We start from the raw sequence: 17,045 nt of genomic DNA, 5'->3' as shown, positions 1-17,045 counted from the left end.
AGGTGCGCTCGATTCGTGTGGATACCTGCGAGAGTTTAACCGCATCCTATCAGATACCCTCACTATTCCCGCTCCTCTTCTCTCCAGTAGGATCATAATTTTAAAATCTCCATGGGTTTGGACGTAATAAGTTATAGAAGGAAATAGGATTATAGAAAGAAAACAATATTATATTTTTAGCTGAAATGCATATATATTCTATTTCTTTAAAAATTGATATTTATATCACTCAATAGAGCAACATTTCAGCTTTAGATGCAGAAATTAATTGGTTATATTGTTCTGTGAATAAACAAAATATTTTAAATTGAAACTTCTAACATTGTTTAAATTTTTGTATATAAAACTTTATAATTACAAGCATATATATAATTAATCAGCTTGGCTCATCAGCTCTTCTTTTAATTTATGTTATTAACAAAATACATTGTTTCCTTATTTTATTAAACGGCTAATTTTTGCGTCGCAATGAAATTTATAATTACATTTTAAAGTATTTATACAAAAAAAGTTTAGATTAATTTTGTCATTAAAAAAAATTTTCAAATTTTAGTATTGTAATAAGAAAATAATAACAAATAAAATAAATAAATTTTTAAAATGTTTTTAATAAAAATTAAATGCTTGAAATACAACTTAATTCATACGTACTATATATAGCTTATTTAAAATGTAAATATTAACACATTTGTAAAAATATTATATAACCTTAATGTTAACACTTTTAAGAGAAATAAACATCACGCGCATGTAAGATTTTAGAGATGAATATTTCTGATGCACAATTTGTGAATATAACACCATTATATGAACCAAGTATCAATTTACCATCTGGAATTGAAAAGTGGACGTATTACTTTCAGAAAAGTAGACCGTATTACCGTCAGAGTTATGTAATTTACATCCACTTTGTCAGGGGGCAGTAGTGTACGGCAGCATTTTGCGATTTTGGGCTTGGCTTCTTCTCTCAGGTTTCTTCCTGTCCTGTATAAAGGGCATGATGTAAATTAGGCAATACATAAAATTTTTTACTTTTATCAATTCCATCCTAAGAAAAAAATTACTCTCATAGGTCTCACGCACCTATCGCAATTTCATCATGTTACAAATTGTTCTTCTCTAACCTGTGTATTCCTACATCTAATAGGCTTTCCTAAGGCTCCTGACTACTCAAAACTACAAGAACTCTTGATGGTGGCGACACAGAATCAGACGGCGGTCTGGTGAAACCGATAGCCACACACTTAAGCACGAGCCATGTGCTCGCCTGCGAAGCGCCGAGAGTGAACGAGACAGCGAGCTCCTTCTCACACTAATCGCTTGTTTCAAGCGACCGAAAATGCTTTCTTCAGCAATCTACCGTTCGGCTTCAATAAAGGACCCTAGACATCAATAAGGAACGACGAGAATCCTAAATAAGATTTAATAAATTGTAGTAATAGTGTACCCCTCCCACATTAATCCAGAATAATATAAATCATGTTAAAATGCAACAATTTACGGGATATTTAATTATTTACGATTTTTCATACGCATTCTATAATATACCTCTCCTTCACAAACGCGAGTTGAAAGAACAGTTCATAGAAGTAGAATTTTACTGGAAAAAAATTATAAACCAGCATTTCTTTTCATGAAAGTCTCATCAGAAAACGTATGTTTGAGACTCGAGACTTATGCGAAAAAAAATCGAATAATTGCAAAAAACATGTTTTTCACTTATAAAACGAAAGATATTGATTGGAAAAAAAATCTGTGTAAAAAATGTAAATATTCAAAATATCTACGTGAAAAATAAGACGTGGAACATTAAAATCGATTTATTAATTCAGCAGAAAAAAATAAAAAAAAAAGTCGCCGAAAAAAGTCTTTTTTTCACTCGCTCTCTGTTCATTGAAATTTAAACGAAAATCTTTGAAATTCTCGTAAAATGTAACGCTTATATCATAATAATGATCAAATCTAGCCCTGAACAAGTCTGAAATGTTCATTAATTTTTGCAAAAAACCATTTGTTCACTAAAAATCTGTCTGCAGAAAATTTAATTTCTTCATCTTTGAGCAGTCGCAGAGCAATTTATAGGGATGATTTTTTTTCTTCAAGAATTGTACTATCACATTTAATAACAAAATGATTTTTTGCAGTTAAACTATTACAAAACGCCTTTAAAAAGTGAATATCTTTTTCCGTATAAAAAAAATGAAAATAATTTTATTAATTTGCATCATATCAAATAGTCGTGTGAAGTATTCGAAGTCTGACATTTTTATATGACTTTAGAAAAAAATATTATTCTCCTATTATTAGGAGCCAAGATAACAATTTTTTTTCAAAAAAACACTGTGACTGTAGTTTTTAAGATTAAAAGTTCTATCCGGCACCAATTTATCAAGGAAGAATTGAATTTGCTGTTAAAAAAATCTCGAATTGTAACCACGAAATTTTTAATTTAAAATATTTTTTTTTTGAATTTTTGTTTTTTCGATTTATTACTAAAAAGTCACATTTGAGCATAGGACATATGTCTGATTAATAAATTTAAGTTACATTAGCTATGTTTCTTTATTTATTTAATATAATGTAAAAAATGTCCAATTGGACAATTAAATGTACGAAATTATCAATACAAATTTGTTTTTGTGAATTTGTATGCAAATATGATATATGTAAACAAATAATTAATAAATAATTTACCAAATGTTAGCGTAACTGTTAAAGATATTAGGTGTACAACTTTGCTTCCGCCGTTTTTTTCCGAAATTCGAGGCTTTATTGTAAAAAACTGGTTATATATTTATGATTCAAAGTATTGTCCATCGCTGGCTACTACTTCCTCCCATCTTTCGGGTAGCGTACGAATCCCGCGTCGAAAAAACTGGTCATCTTTTGAGGCTATCCACGAATCGATCCAATTTTTTACTTCTTCATAAGACCGGAAGTGCTGGTCAGCCAGGCCGTGTGCCATTGATCGAAACAAGTGATGAGGGAGCAATGTCTGGAGAATACGGCGGGTGGGATAGGACTTCCCATTTCAACGTTTCCAAATATGTCTTGATCATTTTCGCAACATGGGATCGAGCATTGTCATGCTGCACTTTATCGTGTTTCTCGTTGTATTGCGGCCGTTTGTCTTTCAATGCTCGGCTCAAACGCATCAATTGCGTTCGATACCGATCGCCTGTGATTGTTTCAGTCGGTTTTGACAGTTCATAATACACTACGCCGAGCTGGTCCCACCAAATACAGAGTATGACCTTGGACGTCAAAATCACCGTTCTTGAAGCGTTGAAACCACTCACGACACGTTCTTTCACTAATAGCGGCCTCACCATAAGTATTTGAGAGCATTCGATGAGCCTCAGCCACAGATTTCTTCATATTGAAGCAAAAAATTAAAACCTCCCGCAAATGATGAGAATTTGACTCGTAAACTGACATGTTCAATCGAGAATAACTTTATGATGTAGACACAAATCGACTAATGTTTCTATGGGGTTATGTTGACAGATGCCCAAGTTTATTGTATGACGTCTATGATCTATTTATTTCGACCACCACTTACCGCTAAAGCCATCTATAGGAAAACGGCGGAAGCAAAGTTGTACACCTAATATAACCTTAAATTTCGAATTAGATTAATTTTATGAAAAATAAGTCGTCAATATGAACAAAAATATTAATTTTTGCTTATATTGACTAACTATTTTTGATTTACTATATTTAGAAATAACAGGATTATCTGGATTTTTGTGTAAATATTATAATCTGCGCGTCAAAATAAGATATAAGTACACAATTGATAATATAGAAAATGATACCGCACAATGGTGACTAATTTTTATTTTTATTAAATTTATGTAATAATTATTATTTCCCAAATTATAAGACTGTTTTTCTAAACTTTTCCAAATTATTCTCAAACTTTTACAATAAAAAAAAAGAGAAATGTTACATATTTCTGCTAATTATACGCATAATTAATTTTTATTGATTATAAATAAATTATTATTTCCTAAATTATGAGAATATTTTCCCAAATTATTCCAATTAAAAAAAATAAAAAATCTTAAACTTGTCTGCTAAATATACGATGGTATTTTTAAGCCTTGAGGCTCCTAACTACTATAAGAATTCTGTGTTGACGGTGGCGACACAGAATCAGACGACGATATAGTGAAACCGGTAGCTACACACTTAAGCACGAGCCCATCCGCGTGCTTGCCTGCCGTGCATCGAGAATGAACAGCAAGTTCCTTCTCACTAATCATTTGTTTTAAGCAACCAAAATTTTTTTCTCGATAACGTCGGCCACTCGGCCAAAGCATTAATAAGGAATGGGGGGGGGGGGCATTCCAAAAAATATCTAAGTTTTAATAAATTGTAGTAATAGTGTACCTCTCCCATTAATCCAGAATAGTATAAATCATGTTAAAACGCAACGGTTTACGAGATATTTAATTAATGTTTATGATTTTTCATGCGCGTTACATAATATACCACTCTTTCATAAACTCGAGTAGCAAGAATAGTTCAGTAGAATTTTGTCGGGAAAAAATTATAAATATTTCTTTTCACAAAAGTCTCGAAAGGCCAGAAAAGAAATGCGTATGTTTGAGACTTGAGACTTGTGAAGAAAATATGAAAAAAAATCAAATAGTTGCAAAAAGCATGTTTTTCACTTATATTATAAAATGAAAGATAGTCATTGTATGAAAAAAAAAATCGGTATAAAAAATGTATTCAAAATAACTACAAAAGACGTAGAACATTAAAATCGATCTATTAGTTCAGTAGAAAAAAAATAAAAAACACGTTTTGATGAAAAAGGTCTTTTTTCATTGAGATTTAAATGCTTCGAAATTCGAAAATGTTGCCCTCGTAATGACGAACAAATCTAGTTCTGAACAAGCCTGAAATGTTCATTAATTTTTGCAAAAAGCTATTTGTTCACTAAAAATCTATCTTTTATTTTCAATTTTTAACAATATCTTATTAACTATTACGAAAATTGCAAAATGGTAGAGTACTTTTCTTCTCAGTTTAGTCCATTCTGTCCCTATGCGAAAGATTTATCATTATTTTTCAAATACCCTGTATATACGTAGCTCAGCAGCCTATAAAAATCTATATAAAAATCTAGTAAATTATAGATTAATATTAGAACACTACAATTAATTCAAGGAATAATTATTTTAAAATAAAAATTTCAAAAAAGAAGCCGAAAAGAACTGAGTGATTAATATGCATAAAGGATCACATTAACAAAATGTCATGCTATTGTTTAAATTTGCATAACTTAAGATATGTACAATCAAATAAAATATTAAATAGCAAACAACATTCAAATATACATATATTTATGTGATAATATGCTTAAATTTAAGAAAAATGAGAAAGTAGGTGTAATTAAATGTTAAAATATATATCAAAAATATTTCAAAATACTTGAAAATAAAAAAATGCGTTATAATAAAATATAATAAATATATGTTTAAAAGGTGTTTTTTTTATGTTTTAAACATGATTTTTTCCTAAAGCTGTTTAAAACATATATAAATATTAAAAACATATTTTAACAAAAAAACTGAATGTTTTTTTTTAAAATACATTTTTTTATCAACCCTGCTTCCCTCACACCGCCCGGCGCACTGCCTCGCTCGCATTCTTCAACTTTGCAATGGTTTTAAACAAAATTTTTCGGCAGCAAAAAGTTCGAGAATTTTTCAACAGCAAATTCAATTCTTCTTTGACAAATGGGTGCCAGAAGGAATTCTTAATCTTAAAAACCAGAGCCATAGTGATTTTTTGAAAAAAAAATTGTTATCTCGGCTCCTAATAATCGAAGAGTAATCTTTTTTTTCTTAAATTCGTAGAAACTAATAGATCGATTTTAATATTCCACGTCTCATTTTGTAGTTATTTTGAATATCTACATTTTTTTATACCAATTTTTATACCAATTTTTTACAATCAATATCTTTCGTTTTATAAGCGAAAAATGTGCTTTTTTGCAACTATTCGATTTTTTTCGCATATTTTAATCTCGAGTTTCAAATATACGTTTCTTATATATTTCTTTTCTGATGGCTTTTCGAGACTTTCGTGAAGAGAAATGCTGGTTTATAATTTTTTTCCGGTAAAATTCTATTTCTACTGCACTATTCTTGCTACTCGAGTTTATAAAGGGGAGGTATACTATATAACGCGTATGAAAAATAAATAATTAAATATCTCATAAACTATTGAGTTTTAACATGATTTACTATTCTGACTTAAGGGGAGGGATATATTATTGCTATAATTTATTATGCTATAAAATATGTTATTTACAATGCTCCTCGCCTCTTATTGATGTCGCGCGACCGAGAAAGCATTTTCGGTTTTGAAACAAGTGACTAGTATGAGAAGAAGCTCGCTGTCTCGTTCTCTCGGCACGCCGCAGGCGAGCACATGGATATGGTACTTGTGTGTACAGCGCCGCACCACGAACGAATTTATAGGCGTGGAAAAGTGACATTTTGACGCCGAAATTTATGGTGCCATTTCATTATTATTTGCTTAATTGTGAAAATATCTCGTACTTGTCAAAGTCGTAAGTATTGCTGAAAACTAAAGTTATCTTAGAATTTTATATGTAAAAGCGTATATTTTACTTGTTTCAACAGCTATCGGATATTGCCGTGTATTTCTGTCCGAATATAGGCTCTCTTTATGTGTCTTTTACGACAATTTACTGACTGTCAAGAGAAGAAAAAACAGTTTTTATCGATTTTAATAAGTGTTTTAAAGTGATCTTGTCATTCCGTTTCATCCAAATTGTTTTTATTTAAAAATGCAACATAAATTAACGTAGCATTCCTCGCTTCTGACGTCACAATTCCAACATGGCCGCCGCGACTAATCAGAAGCCTTAAGTCATAAGGAATGAACAAATCATTTATTAAGGTAAATGTTCATGGTATCGCACATATTCAGCGATAAATGTGAGTCACGTAATTTCATAACCTCGAATGTGCTTATATAAATAAGCTAACAGCGATAAATTTTTGATGGTAATTATATTCTGTTGTGTAAAGTGCTGTAAAGTCCAAAATTTTATACCAAAAATAATATTACGATTACCTGTCAAGTTGATGCAATTGTGCACAACAAAAATAAAATGAAACTACGACAAAATGGACTAATAGCATCTGTATGCATTAATAAATGTAAAGAATGAACAAATTTAAAAAGGAAATATAAAAAAGGAGATTTTGAGTTGATCCTTTACTTGAAAGATAACGTGAACATGGATTAAAAAAAATTATTAAAAAATTATTAACGAATAATTGCTTATATACATTCATGAGTCAAAATTTTCTTTTCGTCTATGATCATTTCACATATATACCATAAGTATGTACAATCTGAAAATTTCATGAAATTATCGCAAATAATAACAAATAATACAATAATTAAATAATAACAAATAATAACAAATAATAATTAAATAATAATAATAAATAATAATTTAATAATACAATAATTAAATTGATATAATGTATTGAGCGATCATAAAGAAAAGTCGATATAAATAAAATTGGAAATAAAAACAAAAATAATCAGAGTTAAATGACATAAAATCGCACGGAACAAATTTTTTATTGATAAGAAATTTGTAATTATTTATTTATTGCGATAATTATTTAGAATATAGACATCACTACGAAACTTGATAAAAATTTATTCTACTTGTTTTCACTCAAAATAAAAGAATCTGGCAGAAAAACGTGATGGTATGCTTCGCGAATTATTAAATGTTAGAGTTGGGCTATGTTCGGAAATATTACCCGAATGCTCCCACATATCATTTTATCTTTGTGTTTAACATTAGATAATAAGATAATACACGAGGACATTCGGGTGACATTGCAGAGTTCTAATAACTATTCAGATAAAGAAAATTTGTTTTCCTAACCTGAATAATCTTTTCATAAAGCAGACTGTCGTCATTTTTCTTAATTCTACTACATTCTCTCATTTCGAAACATTGGAAACGTATCGAATGAGTATATTATATTTTTATCAAGTTTTGCGATGATCCATATTCTAAGGCTACATTCCAAAACGTCCTTTCAGAGGAAAATTTTACTCGAAATACTAGTATATTACATGTTTTATACATATTTCGAGTAAAATTTTCCTCGGAAAGGATGTTTTAGAATATAACTTAAGTAAATATTATACTTACATCTCTGTTCCATGTTTAAATCTTTCCTTTTCTTTAAGAGCGATGTCACTAAAAGTTAGATCCAACTTTTCACGAGTGTCGCTAGCGACAAGAAAGTGAGCAAATTGAGAGAGAATTCAGTCACAATCATTTATCGCTGCGACAAGCGACATCATAAAATTATACCTTTGTTCTCGTCGCATTCGACTGTACGTCCTTCGGATCTCAAAAGTTTTAAGCCATAAAAAATTGACCAACTACAGTCGAATGTGAGGAAAATAATTGATTGTGATTCATTCATTCCTTACGACTTAAGACTTAAAAATCTATTGTATTGTAGATCCGGGGTAGTTAATTTCTTACGATTTAAAGCTTATGGGCCTTCTACAATAAGCCATTAGTCATAAATCAGAAGTCAGAAGCTAAAAATTGACGACTGTGATTGATCAATTTTTAGCTTCTGTCTTGTAGAAGGCCCATTATGGGCGTTAGCTATATATATCTGGGTCTTTGGCCATCATAGATTACCGATGACGATAGTGAGGATAGAAACACGAATAGAGAAGTTTGCTTCGATATTTTGCCTCTTGCATCATTCTGGCAAACCCCATCGACATATAGAAACCATCCATTATGGACCACCGATGGCGGTGGTGGGGAAATATGAGTAGAGTGAGAGATAGATAAATGATTAAATGCTCTTTCTCTGTTTATTAAGCCTGATTGTTATTATTGATTCAACAGCACCGCTGTGGAACCATGGCTTCATTTCGTCGATTCCGTCGTTTTTTGTTTCACAAATTTATTTCGTTTGCGGATTGTGCCGATGCATGTGTGCATGTACTTATGTATACTTATAAAAATTAACCTCGTTAAACTGATTTAAATGGCGAAAACTGTCTTCTACAAACGTATGATTAATCAACATGTTGAGGCGCATTTGGATTCCCACCTGGGTGTTCTCGAGGTCTTATGTCATCCTTGTTTAACATTTGGTAAATAACAAAAATAGAGTGATAATGGAATTTCAACATCCTAAAGGTAATTAATTAAGTCTCCAGATAAATACGGAGATCAATATAGTCAGAACACGAATGTCATACATATAGAATGTCATATATATATATATATGACATAGAAAGGTGAAAATATAAATTAAAATCAAAATGGGTACACAAAATGAAGTCGCAATGTCCCTGTATGTGTGATTGCAGATGTACAATCAATGCAAGTCAATGAAACAAACGCTATTCCAGTAAATCTAAACTGGTGAAACTGATCTACGGGAAGGCTCTTGTGATTGGTCAATGCTAATTGCGTATTCCGAAAATTCGCACCATGAAACATAGGAAAACACATTTTAACGGAACGGAATCGACGAAATGAAGCCACGACCAATCATAAGCGTTCCGCTAATTCCATATTATAGAATCGTACCATAAAGGTGCCTTTTCATACGCAGCATGAAATGCTGTGGCAGCAATTCGTTACTATTTAAAAATTTGATTAAGTTAAAGTATAAACGATTTAAGAAAATCATTAAAGTTGTAAAATAAACTATAACTTTCTAAATTATAAGTATAAAGTGACCTTATAATTTAAAAAGTTATAATTTATTTTACTTTGATAATCTTGCTTCTTTCGTTTATATTTTAATTTAATCAAATTTAAAAGTTACAATAATTGCGATATATGTCATTTACATTCTCGTTGTCATAAATAGATTGCGGTTATAATTTGTTTTTGTTGGAATATGCAATGTATGGTGGTCACTTTACTTGTTTTAGCAAAACTGTTGCGATAGGTTCTTATTACTATAATTACTATATTTTTTCTATTCTATGTGCTTCTCACACGCGCGCTCTCTATTGTTGTGCTCTTCCATAGTGTTGCTACTATTAAAATATCATACAGCAATTAAACAGTTCGTTAATTTTTTTTTAAAACTCTAACCCCAACAGTTTTCATGTTCGATTTATGACTATTTATTGAAAATAATTCATTAATTATAAACATGTTACCTTATCTGATGCTATTTTCCGTAATTTATACTTTCTTAATCAAAAGCTTCTCGAAATATTGCACGTTTTTTCTCTATTTTACAGACATTACTGCATTTATCGCTATTTATTATTGCTGTTTGTTCGGTTCAACTTCAATAAGTTGCGGCAAAATATATAGTATTTTGCGCCGGAAGTGCGTCATCTCATGTAAAATTTTTAACCAATAGTAATAAATTATTGCTGCAGCATGTTATGTATAAAAAGGCTTTAAAGTTGATTTTTCATACGCAGCACGCCTGCAACAATTTGTTATTATTGGTTAAAAATTTTACGTGAGATGACGCAAAATACATTTTGTCGCATTGAAATTCAACCGAATGAACAATAAGCAGCAAAGAATTCGAAACTGAGAAAATTATGCAATATTTGCAAAAAATGTAAAAATTGAGTACATTTACAATGAATACATACAATGAGTACATTTTTATTAGGATTTGAAATGATGGAGATTTTCTAAATTCTAAATAATTACCTGAAATGGTAGTTGTCCAAATTGTAACCACTAGTTACCATATAATTACAAGTTTTTATTTTTTTAAGTTTTCCATATTAATTTTCAAGCTGAGCAAATAAAAGACATATTTGAGGTTAAACTTTAATATATATGCTATTACCGATATTCTTTTTCATGTGTTAAATACAGCGGAAGCAATTATGAAAAATTTGCATCACGTGACATTTTTGCTGCCGCAGCGTGCTTCACATGCGCGAACAGCAAAGGTGCCATACATTGAGTCCATAATCAGAGAGAAATCTAAGAGAGAGAGGATATGCCGGCCCAAAACCTATAACCGTAAAATGCTGCCGCATACTACTGTTGCCTGAGTTGAAAAGAGGACATATTATTCTCAGAGCTATGTAACTTACATCCACTTTGTGAGTGTAATACATCCTCTTTTCAACCAGATAAATTGATACTTAAGTCATATAATCATGCTATATTCACAAATTGTACATCAGAAATATTCATCTCTGAATTCTTACATGCGCGTAATGTTTATTTCGCTTAAAAGTATTAAAGTTATATTTTTGCAAATATGTTTATTAATTGCAAATATGTGTATTAATATTTATATTTTAAATAAGCTATAGTTTATTTAAAATATAAATACCAACACATTTGTAAAAAAAATATAACTTTAACGTTAATACTTTTGTTGTTGAAAAGAGGACATATTACCCTCAGAAAAGTGGGCGTATTTCCCTCAGAGCTATGTAGTTTACATCCACTTTAGAGGGCAGTAATGCGCGGCAGCATTTTGCAGTTACAGGTTTTGGGCCATGTCCTCTCTCAGATTTCTCTGCCGAATGCCTTTAAAAATTAGGGATTGCATATGTATTTCTCACATATTTCTCACATAATCCAGCTACGTGAAGAGAGTGTTTCTAGTGCAGAAACAGAAAAACAATTCATTTGTTATATTCACGATGATTTCTACATACTGTTATATACAGGATGTTTGGAAATTAGTGACAAGTCTTTCGCATAGGGATAGAATAGACTAAATTAAGAAGAAAAATCCTTCATCATTTTACAATTGTCGAGTTATTAATTTATATAAAAATAATCAAATTCCCTCAGTCCACTGCTAAATGCAAGCACGCGCCAGAAAGTGCGTTCAGCATTGCAAATCGAAGACGTTTGCTCTTTTATCTCGAAAATCGTTCAGCAACTCGCATCTTTCTGCTACATATCGTCTCATCTATGTTCGGTATTAACATTTCTAGAGCCAATCGAGCTGTTTGATCCACTTCGGATTCGAAGAACCGAGCTTGCAGGGCTAATGCAGATTTTCACGCCTAAATTAATTCAATAACCTGTATATTTATGATAATATATTCAACTTATTCGTTAACACATAACGTACACTCATTTCTTTTAATATTTCTATTTTACAAATAGTGTATTTGAACTGTTATACTGTCTGAGCTTACAAACGCTCAAACAAATGCTATCGAATAGAAATTGTATTTCTTACAGTACATTATTTAATGAGGAAAGTAAGTTATTAATTCTTTTTCTCTTTATGAATTTGAAGTTATATATTTGAAAACAAAGAATTCGCTAGTTAATTTTTAGATCAAAGTTTATGTTGCACATATAGAACAAAATAAAATCAAACTGTATTCGTATATTAAAGACTCTAATGAATATATCAAGTGATATAACTTATAAATTGCTGAAATTTATTTTGCAATGTAGTATTTTCTTTTAAGAAAACGTATCTTGCATGAATCTGTTACATTCATGTGTAACAATCTATTTTATTATATATTATATTTTTAGTATTAGGTATGGGAAAAAGTTCATGGCGTTTTTCCCGTTAGATGGCATTAAAAAAACGCCACGAACTTTTCCGCATTTTTTTTCCTAATATATAAAACTATTATCAGTTTCTAGTAAAACAAAAGACATTTTCAATTAATAGAGTATTTTTTCATAAAAATAAACAATTTCATTTTATTATTTAACCTTAATAGTTTACAGCTCTGTAGCGTTCAAAATTAATTCTTGGCACTCAGATTGCTCGAAGATTACGTGCTCAAACTTGCCATCTCAGACATGCCGAACGCACCTCCCGATAGGACTGTCCAGCGCGATGAGGCGTTCGCCATCGCTAGGCACGTATCAGGTATATAAATATGAAACCGGAATTTTTTAATAGAAAATACAAGTTTATTGCATGAAAATGATAAAAAATATTTTATTCGAAGTATTGCCCATCGGTAACTATATATTTTTTCCACCTGTTTGATAATTTGTGGATACCACGCCAAAAAAATTATTGCTCTTTTGAGTCAAACCAATTATCTAGCCATTTTCGTACATCTTCATAAGAAGTGAAGCGCTGCTGAACAAGTGCATGTCCCATCGATGCAAATAAGTGGTAATCGGACGCCAAGTCTGGTGAGTAAGCCACATGCGAAAGTATTTCCCAATCAAATGCCTCAATCGTTTGCTTGACCAGTTTTGCTGTGTGTGATGGTGCATTATCATGAAGCAAAATCACTTTGTGTTGCCTTTTTTGATATTCCGGTCGTTTTTCACAAAGCTTGATTCAAATTGATCATTTGTTGTCGGTAGCGTTCAGTATTAACGGTTTCGCCAGGTTTTAGCAGCTCATAATAGATCTCACTTTTCTGACCCCACCAAACACAGAGCATTGTCTTCCGTTCATAGCGATTTGGCCTTGCAGTCGATGTCGATGGTTCGTCTGGAGTTACCCATGATCTTTTACGCTTAGGATTTTCAAAATATATCCACTTTTCATCGCTAGTCACAAGTTCGATGGAGAAATGACTTTCTTTTGTACTTGGCGAGCAGCATTTCGCAAGTGGTTTTTCGGTTTTTCTGCTGTCTTTCATTCAGTTCATGTGGAACCCATTTTCCCATCTTTTGGATCTTTCCCATGGATTTCAAACATATGAAGACGACTTCTCGTGTCACATTCAATTGATCCGCGAGTTGTTTTTGAGTTTGTCATCCTCATCCAACAATGCTTGCAATTCGCTATTTTCAAACTTTTTCGGTGGTTTTCCACGTTCTTCGTTTCTCACGTCAAAATTGCCACTTTTGAATTTTTTAAACCACTCAAAGCTGTGATTTAGCAAGAGCATGCTCATGCGTAAGCTTCAATACGATTCTGCAGCAGTTTGCTTCAAATGGTAACAGAAAATCAATGCTGTCCGCAAATTGTAGTTTCCAGGCACAAAATTCGACATGTTCAACGCTATTACAAACTATATTGTTATATGAAACTTGTATTGTTGTGAATTGAAAATCTTTGTCAGATGTCAGAACAAGGAAATGGCGTCAATGGCGCCGTCTGACGGCAATTACATTGACAGCTATGGCCATCTGTTGATAAATTCCGGTTTCATATTTATATACCTGGTAATGTTTAGGAACGGCAAACGCGCGCCTCACCGCACTGGTCCTATCATGTCGCCCGCTTGGCATTTGGGCTGAGTAAATTTGGCTATTTTCATAAGTTAATAATTCGTTAACAATTATAAAATGGTAAGGAATTTATCTTCTTAGTTTAGTCCATTCTGCCCCTGTGCAAAAGACTTCACTAATTTCTAAACATCCTGTATATTTATTGTTATATATCGGATGTCCTATAAGTGTTGTAGAGTGGACATTCTGAAAAAATTCGTAGTTCTATGAAAAGAAAATAAACAATTTTTATCTCTTGCAATTTTTCTGTAAAGTTGATAATATTTGAATAAAAAATTATTGAAGATCAATTTTCGATCATTTTTAGTAATTAATATCTTGTTATCGGGAAAATTGCAAAATGTACTTTCCGTCTCAGTTTAGTTCGCTCTACATGTCCACGAACTCCGTCCCGAACTCCGTCAGAATAATTATCGGATACCCTGTATATATATTTATTGTGATATGAATTCCCAGTCTCTTCAATTTTAACTAAATTGTAAACATGCGAATTACTTTCTTGTAGGTTAGTTTTCTTTGATTAAATGAAGGAGCCACTGAATTTTTCAACATTTGCATCATTAATACCAAAGATTTAGTATTTTTAATTTCAAAATTATTGTCAAATTAAGCAATCACTATTTATACATTAAATAAGTTATGTCACATTAATTTTTGTTTGACATCGGAGCGCAATTGCGTTGCATGCTTACATACTCCTTGTGTCCCATGGAGTCGCAAAATATGGACGTGAAAATGATAATTTTATTTAACAAGTTATATTGTTTATTTAGTTTGATTTTATAAAAAACTACAATATATACAGAATATATTTTGATTATAACAAATTTTTTAATTAAATCATTAAATTTAGTTAAATAGATAAAATTAGGAAAAACATTATTGGTAATAACTTTTACAGAAATTTCATAGGATTCCATGGGACACAGAGGTAAAACATACGTAACGTGTGTTACGAACGCAATCCCTAACATTCAATAAAAAAGCAAATTGAAAGTAAAAATTCACTCTTTCGATTGCCGTAATTTAGGTGAATTTTCCTTCACGCCTTCTCCGTTTGTAAAAGTTTATAAAAATTTTTCAGATTCGTTAGGTATCTATTTATGTCCATATAGCTCCGTAAAAAATCAGTCAGATTAAAAATATCAATTACTGATTTCGAAAATAGAGATGTCACAAGCTTTCAAATGCTTTTTTGATTTTTTGTTTGCGATAATTTTTCATCAAGTTACGATGTTTTGAATATTATGCAATTTTGTTCTAAAGTGTTCCCTATTTTTTGTTGAGTAGTATATAATAATCACAATGATAACAACGTGAATATAAAATTAAAAAAACAAATGATTGCGGTCATAATACGACTACAGATTAATGAACCGAAAATAAGGAAAATAAAGTTGTCAATGATGCCGAAGAAATATCAAACTAATTATTGAATACAATGACAGATTAATTTATTACGAAGATAAAAAACAATTTATTATCTAAGTTATCAGCAAATACCAAAAAATGTATCCAAATGTAAACAAAAGCACTTTAAAGCACTTTACTTAAATGCTTCAACAAGAAACTTAATTTGCATAACTTATAGAGCTTTTTGAGATTATATGAGAGAAATTTTAAACATTTTGTAAAATTTGGTTAATCTTATAATATTCAATGAAATAAATTTTTTACTCATGCATTTCATTCAGTTGTTCAGTTTATTCAGTCAACTATCATAGTAATAGTACTCTGTAATAGTACTCATAGTACGCTACCTTTATTTTCATAAAGTTAACAGAAATATTGGTAGCTGTCAGATAGCTGTCAAGACTATTTAAAAAAAAATTCAGATTAAAAAGCAGTACTAAATTTTAAGACTTTATACAGTAAACGGAAAAATTTGACGCTCTAATTTTTAACAAATTTTAAAGTTTTTTTATTTGCTCGAAATTGAATGCACTATAGTAAATTTTTATTACGGATCAAATCAAAAATTGCCAATTCAATATTCATTATCGTGTAATTTTGATTTTTTTCTGCTCATTTTATTGGATCAGCAATTTTTATCTTAGACTGTAATCAAAATTTACGCAAAATGAGTTTATAGTTTATTCAATTTCAAGCAAATTAAAAAAAACTTTAAATTTGGTTGAGAATTAGAGTGTCGGCCCAATTTTGTCTACAAGAATATTTTTTCATTTATCCCATGCCCATGATGACACGAATTAAAATTATTCAAAAAATCTGTAAAAATATAGTGTTATTTTTTTCGAGATATTGAATCACTTTAAGGAGTGTCTCGATTAAATCAGATTTCAAAAATTATTAAAATAATGACCACTCTAACATATATGTTCCTTTACACGTTTTGCATACGTTAAGTTATTCAGTACTTCATTATACATATATAAAAAAATTAGACATTTATATAGTAACTCGATACTAAAGAATTACCTTAATAAGTATTTGTACGTGTCTTGTTATAGTTTAATAAATCGTATTTAAGTTGATCATCCATATTCTACAAATCATTACTGTAAGATAGATCGAATAATGTTTCAATTGATATGATATATTTTAAGTGCATAAAACAACAAAAATTTTACCAAAATGGTATTTATTTATATTATACAAGAAATGCTTATATTCGACTGGGATACAGCATCTGTAACAAAATGATTTGAATTAAACATTTTTGTATATCAAAATTAAGCTCATTATATATATAGGATATTCCATTTTTAACCATTCGAATTTTTCTTTAATTTTTGAAAAAAAATTTTAGACAAAAGTTGCATAGTCTGAAAGGGAGCAAATAATAAATAAT

The 17,045-nt window shown here is 30.5% G+C and overlaps 1 protein-coding gene across 2 annotated transcripts in view; it reads right to left on the bottom strand.

The window, feature by feature from the left end:
* Window positions 1-897: 897 nt before the first annotated feature.
* The window catches only part of LOC108686481 (60S ribosomal protein L35a), a 22,569-nt gene continuing 6,421 nt past the window's right edge, over window positions 898-17,045 (bottom strand). Inside the window, exon 4 of one of the 2 annotated variants that reach the window (XM_018191817.1) lies at window positions 898-984. In XM_018191817.1, coding sequence (XP_018047306.1) covers window positions 913-984 — 72 coding nt within the window. In that variant the 3' untranslated portion in view covers window positions 898-912. Of the gene's footprint in view, window positions 985-16,769; window positions 16,884-17,045 lie in introns of those variants that run through there. The other variant, XM_018191818.1, reaches the window with a different exon arrangement.

The sequence above is a fragment of the Atta colombica genome, unplaced genomic scaffold (genome assembly GCF_001594045.1).
Source record: "Atta colombica isolate Treedump-2 unplaced genomic scaffold, Acol1.0 scaffold186, whole genome shotgun sequence".
Lineage (NCBI taxonomy): Eukaryota > Metazoa > Arthropoda > Insecta > Hymenoptera > Formicidae > Atta > Atta colombica.
Note: the sequence above shows the minus strand (reverse complement) of the source record. Positions and strands in the feature narration are given on the sequence as shown.